Source organism: Chionomys nivalis, chromosome 15 (genome assembly GCF_950005125.1).
Source record: "Chionomys nivalis chromosome 15, mChiNiv1.1, whole genome shotgun sequence".
Lineage (NCBI taxonomy): Eukaryota > Metazoa > Chordata > Mammalia > Rodentia > Cricetidae > Chionomys > Chionomys nivalis.
This window is the reverse complement of record NC_080100.1, coordinates 22,088,547-22,102,182: the sequence shown is the minus strand read 5'-3', so window position 1 is coordinate 22,102,182 and position 13,636 is coordinate 22,088,547. Positions and strand designations below refer to the sequence as shown.

Here is a 13,636-nt window from a genome sequence, read left to right as displayed (position 1 = left end):
CAGTAATCTGTCCACATGACATCATCGTCTGAGTTGGTGGATTGGTTCCAGTGATGTCAATTGTTCTCTTGGGGAACATGTACTTGATAACCTAAAATAGAAATAACTCCAACCGCCTTTACCTTTTATTTATTTATTTTTTACTCTTTTGGGGGATAGTGGTGGTGGAGGGAGGGGAACGTTAAAGGTTCAAGTAAGCAAACTGAGTACCACACACATGCTTCTCTTGAATCAAGTTTCAATGTATAATATATCACATCATTAGCAGCTGGGGCAGAGAAGGAAGACTCCAGCTATGAGTGGAAGGGATTGATGGTGTTATTGTATGGGAAATAACGCCACTACTTAAGTAATTGCACTGCTGAATTATTTCTCATTGGATAGTTTGATTTTAAGGTCCTACAAGAGGTTTGATTTTGTTTTTGTTTTCTTTGCTTCTAGAGACAGAATCTCTCATTATGCAACCCAAGAAGGTATTCCTTGAACTCCTGATTCTTCTGCCTCCACTTCTTGACCACCAAAATAGTCTCCCCATCCCCTAGGATTGAATTAGTCTTATTAATAAAATAGGAGGATGTATTTACTTTTTAAAAAAACTAAAAAAAAAAAAAATAAAGGAGATAGAAGCAGGGGAAAAAATCCAGAATAGGTTTGTATATATAACAAGTACTTTTGAATTAAAGAAATATGACACAAAATGCCCAAAACTGGCCCAAGGGAACAGAGTTCAGGATGAACCCAGGAGCCTGTAGGCAGGATGATGTCATCTTATGTAATATGGCGGGGACAGCTCTCACTGGTCAAGGATGGAGCGGGATGTAAAAACCATCACACCGAAGCGCTATTAAACCAACCAACCGAAGCTACAGATCTGCTCACAAATACACCACAAATCGACAAAAGGGATGAAAAAATGAACCAGGTTTATTTTCTGCAAGAATTTCTGAAAATTACAAAGATAAAAATGCTAAACTACAGCATATATCTTTTCAATATTTAACCAGAATACTTGTAATAAATATGCATCCTGAAACAAGAAAAAGGCTACACATTGTCAGGCATCCTACAAAATGTCTCAAGTTTTACATTCTGCAGCATTCCTGTGGGGTGGGCACCAGGGGAGGTGGCTTTGTAACTTCTTAAGTTCTGAGACAAACCCTTCCACATTTCTTTGGAGCATTTTTGAGAAATGCTGAACTGTAATTAGACAACTTAAGAAAAGGAACACCACCAACCCGAAGCCACTTTTGTTTGGCTGGCTTTGGTCTTTACCTAATACAGATGAACATTGGCAGTTCAGCCGTGCGCCTCAGAGCCTAGGCAGCCCCGCCGTCCACTGAACCTGTCAGAGTGGGCCTCCACCCTTAGTAAGGTACTAAAAGTTCTGCATCCCACTAATCTCCCTCATGATCAGGGCCGTAAGAGAAGCTGCAAGCAAGTCAAACGTTATTTTAACCTGAAAGTCAACAGACATATTTTCCCCCAAGACTTCTGCTGTGCACCATGTTACCACGCCGGGCATTTACTTTCAACATGGAGACACTGGCTGGGACTAACAGGGGTTCCAGGAATCATTTATGGGTGCTAGAGTTTGGGGTGTTTACCGATAGTCAACTGGCAAAAGAAGGACTTCATAAGTAGACTAGAAAATTCTAGGGGTACTGTTGGCAGCTCATATTGAGTTTGGAATATAAAACTGGCCCTCTGCTATAGCTGAAATTTTTTGAGGAAAAAGTGACTTTTTTAAGAAGTCTTAAACATGGTTATCTAAAAATATTGTTAATATAATCTAATCTCACTTACTTCGGGGTTTAGCTATGAAAACATCTTTAAACGCCAATAAAAATATCATAGAGAAAAAAAAAACTTTTAAAAAAGTTGAGGTTAGGAACCATGAGGCATTTCTTTTGGCTGTAAACACACAGTTTACTGTCCTTTGCTGAAACACAAATATTTGGATTTCCTGAGCTTCGTGGATAACAGCAGGAGTCAACTTTGCATAGGAAATTTGCAATATGTTGATTTACTTAGAAACCTTTAAGGACCGTTCCCCCTCGGATTGATACTTGTATTTCAGTTAGCAGTTCTCACCAAACTGTGAGACCAACAAAGAGGGCAAAGATGTGTAAGGCAGCTGGAGGGAGAAAGATGGAATCTGCATTTTTAAATCCACAGGATAAAGGATCTTAAATACTCACTTCTAATGCTATTCTAATTTGGTAAGAAACTAAATCGCGGTTGGGGAAGGGAGGGCGAAGATGCTCCCCCATGCTGAGTGGCATGGCCCAAAGGCAGAGAGCAAGGACTATGCACCGTGTAACTCAGGAACATCACTCAGATAGCCAGGTACCAAGGAAGGTAAGGCAGAGTTTGGGGCATAGCTGATCCCAGCTGTAGATTCTGAAGAGATGACAGGGACTGTCACCTCTGCTGGTCTGAAGTACCCATGCAGCTCTGAGGAGAGCATCTTCTCCTGGGGTTAGTCCCCAGAAACCTCTGGAAAAGAAGCTGCGCTAGGTCACAGTGCACACCATGGATAAGAACAATGGCAGTGGTGGGCAACAACTCCAGATCTAACACAAAAACAGGCGACAAAAGGGGCGGAGTCCAGCCAATGCGTCCGGTTTACTTCTTCTGGGACTGGTTTTTACACATGGTGAGTATTTGCTTCAGGACTCTCTGGACATCTTCGTCCATTTGGCCCTAGAAAAGTCACACAGACGATATGCATTAGAACTTCCTTGCATCTCGGCACCTTCTTCCCTGGGGAGCGAGATGGCTGGGACTTAGCCTTTTCCTAAATCTCCACAGTGTTCAGAAGAATATCAGTGCTATCAATTCTCACATTTCCATGAGGAGTTGAATCAAAGAGAGCTTCCTGTTTCTCCTTTGAGGGGTGACTAAATCTACCAAAATCCTCAGTAAAGGGTAACTGTGATCTTAGTTGTGTGAGCCCAGCTAGCCGGAAGCAAGCACAAGGGCAAGGCAGGGCTGAGGGGTATCTGAAGACACTGGCATCCTTATTAAATAAAGCCTGGGTCTTCTTGATGGGGAAAGAAAGATACATCTTTCATAGTGATAATTCCCCCTCAGTAAATAATAAACCCACCACCAGTAGGCAAGGCATAGGCTTCACACAAAATCTTACGCAAAAAGCATTTGAGGTTTCCCAAAAAGGAGACTCCTCTAATTCTAGTTCATTCTGCTAGTCCGACGGTGGCAACATCTGCAGCCCCATTTATTACTGTTACTATTGAGACAGGGTTGCATGTAACCCAAGCTGGTCTCAAACTCACTACGTAGCAAAGGATGGCAATGAACTCCTGGTCCTCCTGCCTCTACCTCTAAATTACAGGGATGACAGGCATGTGACATTGCTTGGCTAGGCTGACAGATTTCTTCAGGATGCCGCTGGTGTTACCATACCTGAACAGCATACAGAAGATGCATTCTATAAACCGATATGACCTCCTGGTGTTGTTTCTTACATTCCTGAAAGAGACAACCTGACATTACTAATGAGCTTGGGGATCTTTGAAAGATGCAGATATTAAGTATGAAAAGCTGTCACTCAGGTGGACCACTCAGGTGGTACACATCTGCAGCCGTATGTTAGCACAGAAAGCTTCTAGATTTGCTAAATTTGCTGATTTGTGTTTCTAAATGCTTGTCGCTATTCTAAATATCTCAGTACGCCAATGCTAGAAGAACAGCTGTGGAAAAAGTATTTATTACCATCCCAATTTAACACACACACACACATACACACACACACACACACACAGAGAGAGAGAGAGAGAGAGAGAGAGAGAGAGAGAGAGAGTCACTGTAAGTGAATGTTGTAAGAAAATACATGAAAGGCAAAATGAAAGTGTTTCAGAGTTGTTGAGTTATGGGTAAACTTCATTTTAAGAGATTCTATGTTGTTTATTTGTGTTTAATTTGCAAATTTATAATTACTAAATCGTCGTTCACTTAGTTGAAGATAAAAATCTATTCATTTTTAATGGAGGTACTGTACACAGATATAATGCCATGTGGTCCCCAAGGAGTTCAGCTATTTAGTTATCTGTACTAAGGACACAAACAAGGAACAGTCTCAGTCTCAAGGGTCTTCACTACGGCTGCTGCTGCTGCATCCATTGCTCCTTGCTAGTTAGAACTACAGTTTCCCCCAATGACTGTTCCTACGGTCCTCACCCGCCTCCCGCCTAATCGAAGAGAATGAGTCCCTTCTCTCTATGAAGCAAATGAAAACCATAAAATATGAATTACTTAAACAAACCTACACATGCTCATCAATACCCTTTCTTCTCTCCTCACCAGTGTCAGCATCCCAGGCTGGCTTCACCTTCATGGTGACCTCCTGCCTGAGCCTCCTGAGTGCTAGGACGCTAGGATTACAAGTGTGCGCCACTACATCTGCTCTGTGTAATCTCCGCTGGTAGCTTCCTTTCCATTCCTCCTCTGTCATCCCCTGGTTGTCTTTAATATCTGGGTGAAGGATCCATGTAACAGCCCAGCCTCTCCAGTTTTCATCAGCTTCCTAACATGCCCTGCCATGCTGCTCCTCACTTTCATGGACCTAGTCCTGTCTCTCGTTCCCACCTCTGACTCTGAGCAGATTCTTTCACCACACCCCTCTCTTTGGCAAGCGTGTCCTGGGTTCCGCCTGACCCCCCCGATGTGGTATTTCAGCCCTACTGGGCACCTATCTCCTTACTCGCTTCACTAGAAGTCCACTGCAATCCAGAGCCCATCCCATCCCTCCTTCGGAAAAGTTGTTGCCAAGGTTAAAAGGGCCAAACCATCTACACGACACACTCTTAAGTGGCAAAAAAGAATCTTGCACAAGTCATTAAGGATTCAGAGGTGGAGAGAGAGGGTTATTATTGGATAATCTGAGTAGCCTTCAAATATAATGTCAGGTCTCCAAAGAGAGGAGCAAGGAAGGTGGAAAGAGACAACAGAATAAAAGCAGAAGATCAGGTGATGTACTCTGAAGGTGGGCAAGGTAAGATGATCCCTAAAAGGCAGAGGGCATCTAGAAGCTGGCAGGAAAGGAGCTGGATGCTCCCTTAGTCCCACAGCAGCCCTGCTGTGCTCTGATAGTAGCCCAATGGAACTGATTCTCAGCATTCTGGTCTCTAGAACTACTTTGTCTGTAAACAAGGCTGGAATTTGTTGAAATAGGCAAAGGAAACAAAAATATAAGCGGGCCTTCTGGGTAGTAAAATAAGCAGAAAAAGCAAGAAGCAACTTCAAATATTTAGAGACACAACTACCTAAGATCCTGACCCCCTAACAACAAGATGCTTTTAGCACTGCCAGAGCTGAGGCATGACCATCACAGAAAGATGGGAGCAACAAAGCAGTGGATGAGGGACTGTGAGTATCTACTCGCTCTCCTGACTTTCCCTTCTCAGTGACAGATACATCTACCTATCGCATTGACTCTACTGGTCGAGTCTGGTGTCCACTGCTCACTGGACTATCTCTTTTGCCATGGCCAGCTGAGCTGGTATGCAACTTGCTCACCCTCCAGGCATGACAAGCCGAGAACAGAAGCATGCTCACCGTTAGCTGGTTCTGGAGCTGTTTCACCTGCTGCTGGAGCACTTCCAGCTGCTGGCTCTGCCTCTTGGATGAGCTTGTGGAGTAGGAGAGCTGCGAGAGGCTGTTGAGGGCCTCCTTCAACTTCACGACTTCCTTCGACATCTCATTTATCTGGAGAGAAAGAAAAATTAAATTAGTAGGCTAATAATCCGTCTGCAGAAGTGGGATTCTAGAGATTTCTAGGCCTCCAACATTAGTCATTTCTTTGAATCGCTGATCCAATGTGGTTTTTTTTTTTTAATTTCTTAAAGGAAATCCGTAAAATAAAGCATAACAAATTCAGACAAACCAGTTAAGACCTTGGAGTCTATGCCAATCAGATAAGGCCCATTGTGTTTTAAGTGTACGAGGGCAGGAAAAGCTACAGCACCAAAGTTCTTTTCTTACTTTGAAAGGGGTGCAGTAGAAATTTAGTACACTGTTTGTTCAAATACAGATCTGCCAGATCTGCCTGTGACACAGGGAGCGTTAGCTCCTTCTGAATCCAGAAGTGATTCTTCATCATCTACAAAGCAAAATACTCAGAGGGCTTAACTCCTAGACTGCTCCTTGAAGCTCTGCATACTTTCCCACCGAAATGGACAACCAGTCAGTCTAAGGAGCCCTAAGCTCTCTAGACATCTCACTTTAGAGTGCACATAATTTCTCACGTCGCCCCAGCAGTCCCGGGTGAAGAACGAATAGGGTTTTAATGCCATTCAGAACATAAGGGTACAGAATGATCCTGAACTCACTTCTTTTTGCTTCCTTCCATCCTCTGTATCACACCCAGAAGCACCTGTAAATTGCTGGCTTCTTCCAACCAATCACTCTATATCTGTACACCTCTGAAAACCGGGATTGGGGAAAACAGCGTTTGCGGTGATTCGGGTGGCGAGGAGACCCGTCACACTTGTCCTGGATCCCTAATACTAGCTGGACTGGTTAGCTCTCTGTCAACTTGACACCAGCTAGGGTCATCAGAGAGGAGGGAGCCTCAGCTGAGAAAACGCCTCCATAGGATCAGGCAAGCCTGTGGAGCATTTCGAGAAGGATCACAACAGTAGCAACCTGAAGCTTGTATTAAATCACTAATGTTTCTAATTTGTGTGTATGAGTGTACCTGTACTGTTGTGTTTTCAGGTCAGTCTTTAAAAAAATATCCTAAATCCTTTTTACTTAAAAGACAGAGTCTTACTATAGAGCCCAGGGTAGCCTTCAATTTATAAGTGCTGGGATTACTGGTGTCTACTGCCACACTTGGCTCTTCCTGCTATGAATGTGGTTTTGGTGACGGCGACAGACAGGCACAGAGCCTCTGAGTATTCACGCAGGTTGTTACCAACACGTTCCGTAAAGGTATGGTAGAGGAAAATCGGAAGGGCCTTATGAGGACTCAGTGCCAGAAACCTAATAGCAAGGAACGTTCACCCACCTTTTCATCTTTATCCTCCTCCAGCTTTAAAGAGGTCTCAGAACATTTCTTCATCCCTTCAAGTTCTTCCTGAGCACGCTGGAATTTCTGCACAAGTTCAGTCACTTCCTGCTCTTTGGATTTCAAGAGGGTCTGGATGTTTTCCTTTTCCCTCTTCACCTGTGAGACCTCACTTCGAACCTGGGCGACCTCCGAGTGGGCTTTGTCTTTCTCTTTCACCGAATCCTTTAACTTTGTTGCTAGCGCATTGACTTCACTCTCTAAGGATGCCTGGAGCTTCTCATAGGAAGCCTTGGGGACCATGGCGTCGGTCATGGCAGCTTTCTCTTCCAGGAGCTGCTTCTCCAGCTTTGTGACTTGGGCTTCCTTGCTCGCAAGATGCTCTTTGAGGCTGCTTATTCTCTCTTCCATCTCTTTGGCCGTTGTCCGCAGCGTGGTTATCACCTGCAAATGTTCTGTGATGGACACAGAGTTCTCCTTGTGTGCATCTACCAGCTGTTTGAGCTGCGTCAACTCGTGCAACACCTTGGAATACTGTGACTTCATTTCCGACAGTGCTTCTTCCGCTTTCGCCCTGGATAGGTTTTTCTCGTGCATCAGCCTCTCATGCTCCGCTTTGTGGATATATTCAGCTGCATCTTCTAGAGATTTCCTCTTCCTATAATCCTCCAGCTCTGCCTGGGCTTCTTTGTACAGCTGCGACAGCTCGCTCACCTGTTTATTGAGTTCATCTATCATCCTGTTCATGGCCTCTTTCATATCCCCAGCGTCATCAGGGGCTTCCTGTGGTATCTGACTTTTGAGTGTATCTTTTAGTTTCATGATTTCTTCTTGGGCCTGCTGGTATTTCTCAAACAAAAACGCCTTCTCCTTATTCATATTCTCAATGACAGCACAGTATGAGCTTTTCATCTCTTCACACTCTTCTGCAGGTGGCTTAGCGGCCCCAGCCTTCTCTTTCTCCGCCAGCTTTGTTTCCAGCTCTCTCACCCTCTCTTTATTCCTCTCACTTTCTTCCAGTGCGTTCTGCAGGTTCTGCTTTAGAATGCCAACTTCGCCATCAGCAACCCCCGGCTCTCGAAGTTGCAAATAGCCGTCTGTGCTCTCATGGGAGAGGAGGCCCAGTTTCATCTGCTTCTGCGCACTCAGGACTTCTTTCATGGCCTCCTCGTACTTGATCTGAGTGTCTTTGAGTTTCTGGCTGAGGTCAGAGCCGTTCTCTGAAATCTCTGCGCTGTTCAGGCACCTCAGGTCTGTCCTCTGGGACTGGAGTTCGGCCTGGAGCTGCTGCTTCTCCGCTTCAGAATTCTCCAATTGCCTCTGCAAAGCTTGCAGACTGTCTTGTAGCTGTTGGATTCTGGCATCAGTATGCTCGACAGGTGGCGATGATTTGGCATCCCAGGAAGGGGCTTCACTAGACTTGCCCAGGGAGGGGGCCAGGTCAGTCTGAGTGGAATGGAAAGACTCAAAGCTCACGTCTGCTTCAGCTTCCTTGGGTGACTTGGCCTGGGAAAGAAACAAGGAATGACAGTCACTCTAAGGAGTGGCTAGGTGTGCACACTGGAATGCGAGGGACAACCTGAGGTTTAGGTATGGATGAGCAGAGTGATCATTCTGCATGTGTTCTCCTGGATCACGTAAACTCATGGTCTGTGACACTGGAGCCAGACTGACGGCAAGCTTACTCCGTGTTCTATGAGCACAGATCATTTCTGTAATTTTAAAACATTTTAACTGTTTCATCTATCCTCCAATTCAAATTTTTCTTTGTTTTTTTATATCATTTCAAATTTTTCTTTGTTTTTTTTTTTTTATCATTTCAATTGCCCAAGGCACTGCATAGTTATTTTCCACCAGGTTCTTAAGATGATTAGAGGTCAATTTTACTACATCAATGGCTATTACTATATACATTAAAAAATTTAAGTATAAAATTTCAATGTGTAAAGGTCTGAATGAGGAGGTGGGCAGGAGGATATCGATATGGGGAAAAGGACAAATCGGTAGACAAAACTAAGGATACATGAAAAAGTCGTATTTATTTAATAAGCTTATTAAAAATTATAATCTAAAAAATAAAGGTTTGAATACAGGTGCCCTCCATGAACGGATAATGCTCCTGCCAGAAACAATAGGTTATTAAATGAAAATTCCAGAGTCAGCTGTATGGAATACCTCCCTATGAGTTCTTGATCAGAGAAGCCCCAAGGCCCCCAAAACATTACAGGTTATTGACATGGCTCCTGGTTACACACCAGACCTTGGTGGTAAGAATCAGTTGCCAAAAATCCTTTGGTTACATGATAAGGAGAAACCAAGTTGAGAGGAGGTGGAAGTTTTCTCCCTCCTGGCTAACTGCACAGCCAGAGGGTGTGCTGTAGGCTGACAGGGAAGAAAAGCCATCAATCTTAGCCATCGTGAACTCTGTGAGAACAATATTGACCTGCCAGGCATGATGCTCCTAGCTGAATTTGAAGCCCACTTCTCAGTAGGAAACTCATACTCGGTCTGTGAACATAGGCCCCAGGGGTAGAGAGAACCTGGTACTATTGTTGAGTCTTGCTAAATGGTAACAGTCTCATATTCATGTCTATATGCATAGATTCATCCCAGGTTAGTGCTATTCCCCGTCTTTATTAGAGGAGCTTCTTAGGATGGGTGGGTGACAGTTAATACAGAATCCATAACTAGACAAAGTACAAGGGATAAGGAACGGTGAACTGACTGCTCAGCCCTAAGTGGACATCAATACCACCTCCTTCTAAAGTCAGAGAACACCATGGAAGAGAGAAGGGAAAACCTGAGCCAGGCTGTGTGCTGGTAGCGCACGCCTTTAATCTACAGAGCTAGTTTTCCAGGACAGCTAGGGCTACAGAGAGAAATCCTGGGGGACGGGAGGGGAGAGACGGGGGGTGGCAAACAAAACAAACAAGCAAACCCTTGAATTAGATTGGGAAGTGTGCAGCAAAAAGACAAACAAACAAACAAACCCTTGAATCTGATTGGCAGACATGCAGCAATACGTGAAACTGCATTTGGGAATGCACCGCAGATGTGATTATCTGCACAAGATCCACACAAGGTTGGACCCTTCAGCATTTCATTCTGGGCGGATAGGGCCCATGAGGCCCCACCCCTTCCCAAGGGGCTACTAGCTGTTAAGGATTGTTGGAGGAGGAGGTGCCATTTTTTTTTCTTCATTGGTATAACCACTGGTAAAGTTGCTCTTGATCCAGTAAATAACCTCCTACCTAAGCTTCTGCAGGAACCTATAATTAAAATCTGTGGGTCACTCACAGAAGACATGAAAGCAGGAGGGACACAGAAGACATGAAAGCAGGAGGGAGATTTGGTGGAAGTGGGGCTTCAGCAGGAGGGGGAGGAGCTTGAGAGGAGCATGGGAGGGTGAAAGTGACCAACTATATAAATATGTGAAACTATCAGACAACAAAAAAGCAAGATATAATATATATATAAACATGGAAATTTAAAATTTATAGATGAGATTTTTCATATAACATGCTGTGTATACCACATATATATATACTAACTTAATTTATATAAATAGTATCTATATTCTATATTTAAGTTTTATGTCACTATACTTATTAAACTATATATAATTATACATAATTTAGCAATTTCCAAAAATAGAATTAGTGAACACTGTTAAATAACCTGAAACCATTAAGAGTTTTACAGTTAACTATACTGGAAAAAAGAAACACTATACAGGAAAAGAAGAAATGTGTAGCTATTTAAAACTAAATGTACCCAACTACCCTTGAACACAGCAATACTTTACAGGATAGCCTGTCAGCGATATTTTTACCAACCTGCAATTTATCTTGTAACTCCTTGTTGTGTAAGGTAAGGGAAGCGACTTTTGCTTGCAACAGGACAAGAAGATCTTGTTGGTCAGCCTCAGAACTTCCATCCAACAAGCTGTCCGCACCTTGGAAGAACAGAAAGGAAATGTAAAGCCGTGTTTGATAAACGCAAGTGCTTTTCCTCTAATTCCTCCGCAGCTGGGCAGAGGGACGGCGGCTGTGAGCTGCCAGTGAGTCCCTGCTGTGGAATCGCTGGCACAATCCTACAGGACACAGCTACACAGCGGGCTGTGGCAGTTGGCAGCTCTGGGTACCTGCCATTCACCCCAAGTACCACACCATTAGTGATTTTCATTTCTCTTTGTCCCCACGTCCCAGGTGTGAATCCTTTCAAAGGTCTCTCTGCATCTGGTTTATCTCTTACCCTGATTACTTCAGGCGTCATCGCCATGCTTGGAAACGCTGCAAATGACTCCCCAACAAGTCTCTTCCTCCCCTATCCCCTCCTCCCATCCCTGTTTTTCCTGGTGAAAAGAAGCCTGTATGGAAACACATACAGCCATCCAAGCATACAGAGGTTGGGTCATTTCTTTGGTTCAATTAACAGGTTTCAATTATTCTGTCTCCAAAAACTATCTGTAGGTGGAGCAACACCTCTATGTCTGCCCCAAATCTTTGTTTTCAGGTTTATGTGATGGGGGATATCTGACTGTTGTTCAAACCCCAAAGGGATTGTGACCCACAAGCTGTGAACCACTGAAATAGATGTTTTTAGAAGTATCCAATGTAACATTTATTCAGTTATATCAATTGATTTTTTACCAGGAATTGGAAAATTTCATTTCTAAAGTTTACAAATCTATCTACATATAAAATGTACAATATTCTAAGAAACTGAATGTTGAGCAAAGGGGACATTTGAAATCATATACAATCATTGAAATATAATTCTAAAGATACCATATTCTTTGAGACACAATGAGTCTAAATATCAGCATCTTCTTTAAAAAGGACTCATTCTCTTTTTCCTTTTTTAGAGAGGGTTCAACCTCAGAATTGTGGTCCCAGGAGAGACTTTTAAAAGACACATTGGTTGACGCCTGCCTTGGTGAAGCCACTGGGACTGTATTGTTTACTAGCAGGTGCTCTCTTTGAATATACTTGGAGCCTGTGGTGTTAACGTTAGGTTGTGGTCATAGCATGGTTCCGTCTGTCTTGGGGACAGAACTTGCTGTTTCTCTGGAATGAGAATGTAATGCTGTAAGCTGAGAACTAAAAAGCTATGGTCTGCATCTCAAAACAGTGTAAATGTATAAGATAAATACATAGACTACAGAAATATGAAAGCTGATTTGTAACACACTAAATATTGAGATGGAAAGCAGGTCTACTAACTGCCATACTTTCTCTGGGAGGCACTAGACATGGTATTTGGACATGTCTCCAACAGCAAGGCGACAGGAAACGGTGAGTCATCTAGGCAATGTCACTATTCTGCCAGTGCTATTCATAATTACAGAAACTACTAATTGATAGTGACAAATGATTTTTTTTTAACATCCACACTTAATTCTTTAACATGTAAATTAAGGCCCCTTGCAGTGCAGACAGCATAGCCTATGCATTGCTGGTAGTCTGTGCAGGGGGCATGGGCATGGGCTGGTTCTCATGACCTGACACAGAGTGCGTGACTGGCCTCTGCTCCCTTTACAGAAACACGTAAAACCTAAATGTCAAAAGAAGGAAAACCAGTTCTCCCGTCCTTACCTGTGGTGCTGTCGCTCAGTCTGTCTTTGTTTTCTTGTATGGAACTGATCTCAGCCTGTGTGCAGAAACACAAAACTGCATTGAAAGAATTCCCCTAAATGTGCTCATTACACGTTAAGCATCAAATCGCCTTTCCTCGGTGAGCTGCTGAGAGAAGAGCTGTGTTGCTCTGCTGCAGAAAAATCTCACAGAAAAACATTTCAAAATCTGGGCAAATAATAGACACAGTGACTTGATAAAGTTTAATTCTGAAACTATTAGCAACTGCAGAGTGTAATTTTGAAAATAACAACTCTCAGAGTAACTTTAAAGGAACTTTATCTAGTTATATTTTAAATTATAGTTTATGTGGCAGCTCACTTCTGGACCATGTCCTAAGATTGTAACAAATACACTGAGAGAGGCATTATGACAATCAAGACTTCTGCCAATCATGCCCCTTGTTTCCCTAACCCAACTGGGCTCAGCCTGCTCCATTTGCAGGCAGCCAGTACTCCCTTTTTGTATTTTCTAAAGCTGCTCTAATAGAACGTCACACAGTAAGGGTATCTTTGTGCCGGGCCTTTCCTATTCATCATGACGATTTTCTATTTCTTGTGCTGTCTACACGGCAGCACATTCTGTCCACAGTTTACTATCAAGTGATATTCTCTCATAAAGATTATTACCTCTATCCACGCAATTACTGATGACATTTACAATGTTCTCAGCTTAGAGATAGCGTGAATAAGCGGTGACATTTAAGTATATGATTTGGTATAGGCATATATTTCCTTTCATTGGATAAACACACTGGGCTGGAGCATATGGTAGGTGCACACTTAACTTGTGACAAAATTGTCAAACACACAAAGTATCTAACATTTTACAATCCCACCTCCAGAAAACGATAGGTCTAGTTCTACCATAATACACACTCAACAACCCCCGGTCTTTTTAAGCTTTAGGCATTCCAAATGGTTGTCATTTTAAAAAAATCTCGTTTTGTTTTGCATTGTTTAGGAATTAG

At 43.1% G+C, this 13,636-nt stretch overlaps 1 protein-coding gene across 5 annotated transcripts in view; it reads right to left on the bottom strand.

Moving 5' to 3' along the window:
• Positions 1-906: 906 nt before the first annotated feature.
• The window catches only part of Rai14 (retinoic acid induced 14), a 161,319-nt gene continuing 148,589 nt past the window's right edge, over positions 907-13,636 (bottom strand). For all 5 annotated transcript variants that reach the window (XM_057789855.1, XM_057789853.1, XM_057789852.1 and 2 more), the window contains 6 exons: positions 12,628-12,682; positions 10,867-10,985; positions 7,031-8,536; positions 5,578-5,727; positions 3,427-3,492; positions 907-2,703 (listed from right to left, as the gene is read on the bottom strand). In XM_057789855.1, coding sequence (XP_057645838.1) covers positions 2,626-2,703; positions 3,427-3,492; positions 5,578-5,727; positions 7,031-8,536; positions 10,867-10,985; positions 12,628-12,682 — 1,974 coding nt within the window. In that variant the 3' untranslated portion in view covers positions 907-2,625. The remainder of the gene's footprint in view (positions 2,704-3,426; positions 3,493-5,577; positions 5,728-7,030; positions 8,537-10,866; positions 10,986-12,627; positions 12,683-13,636) is intronic.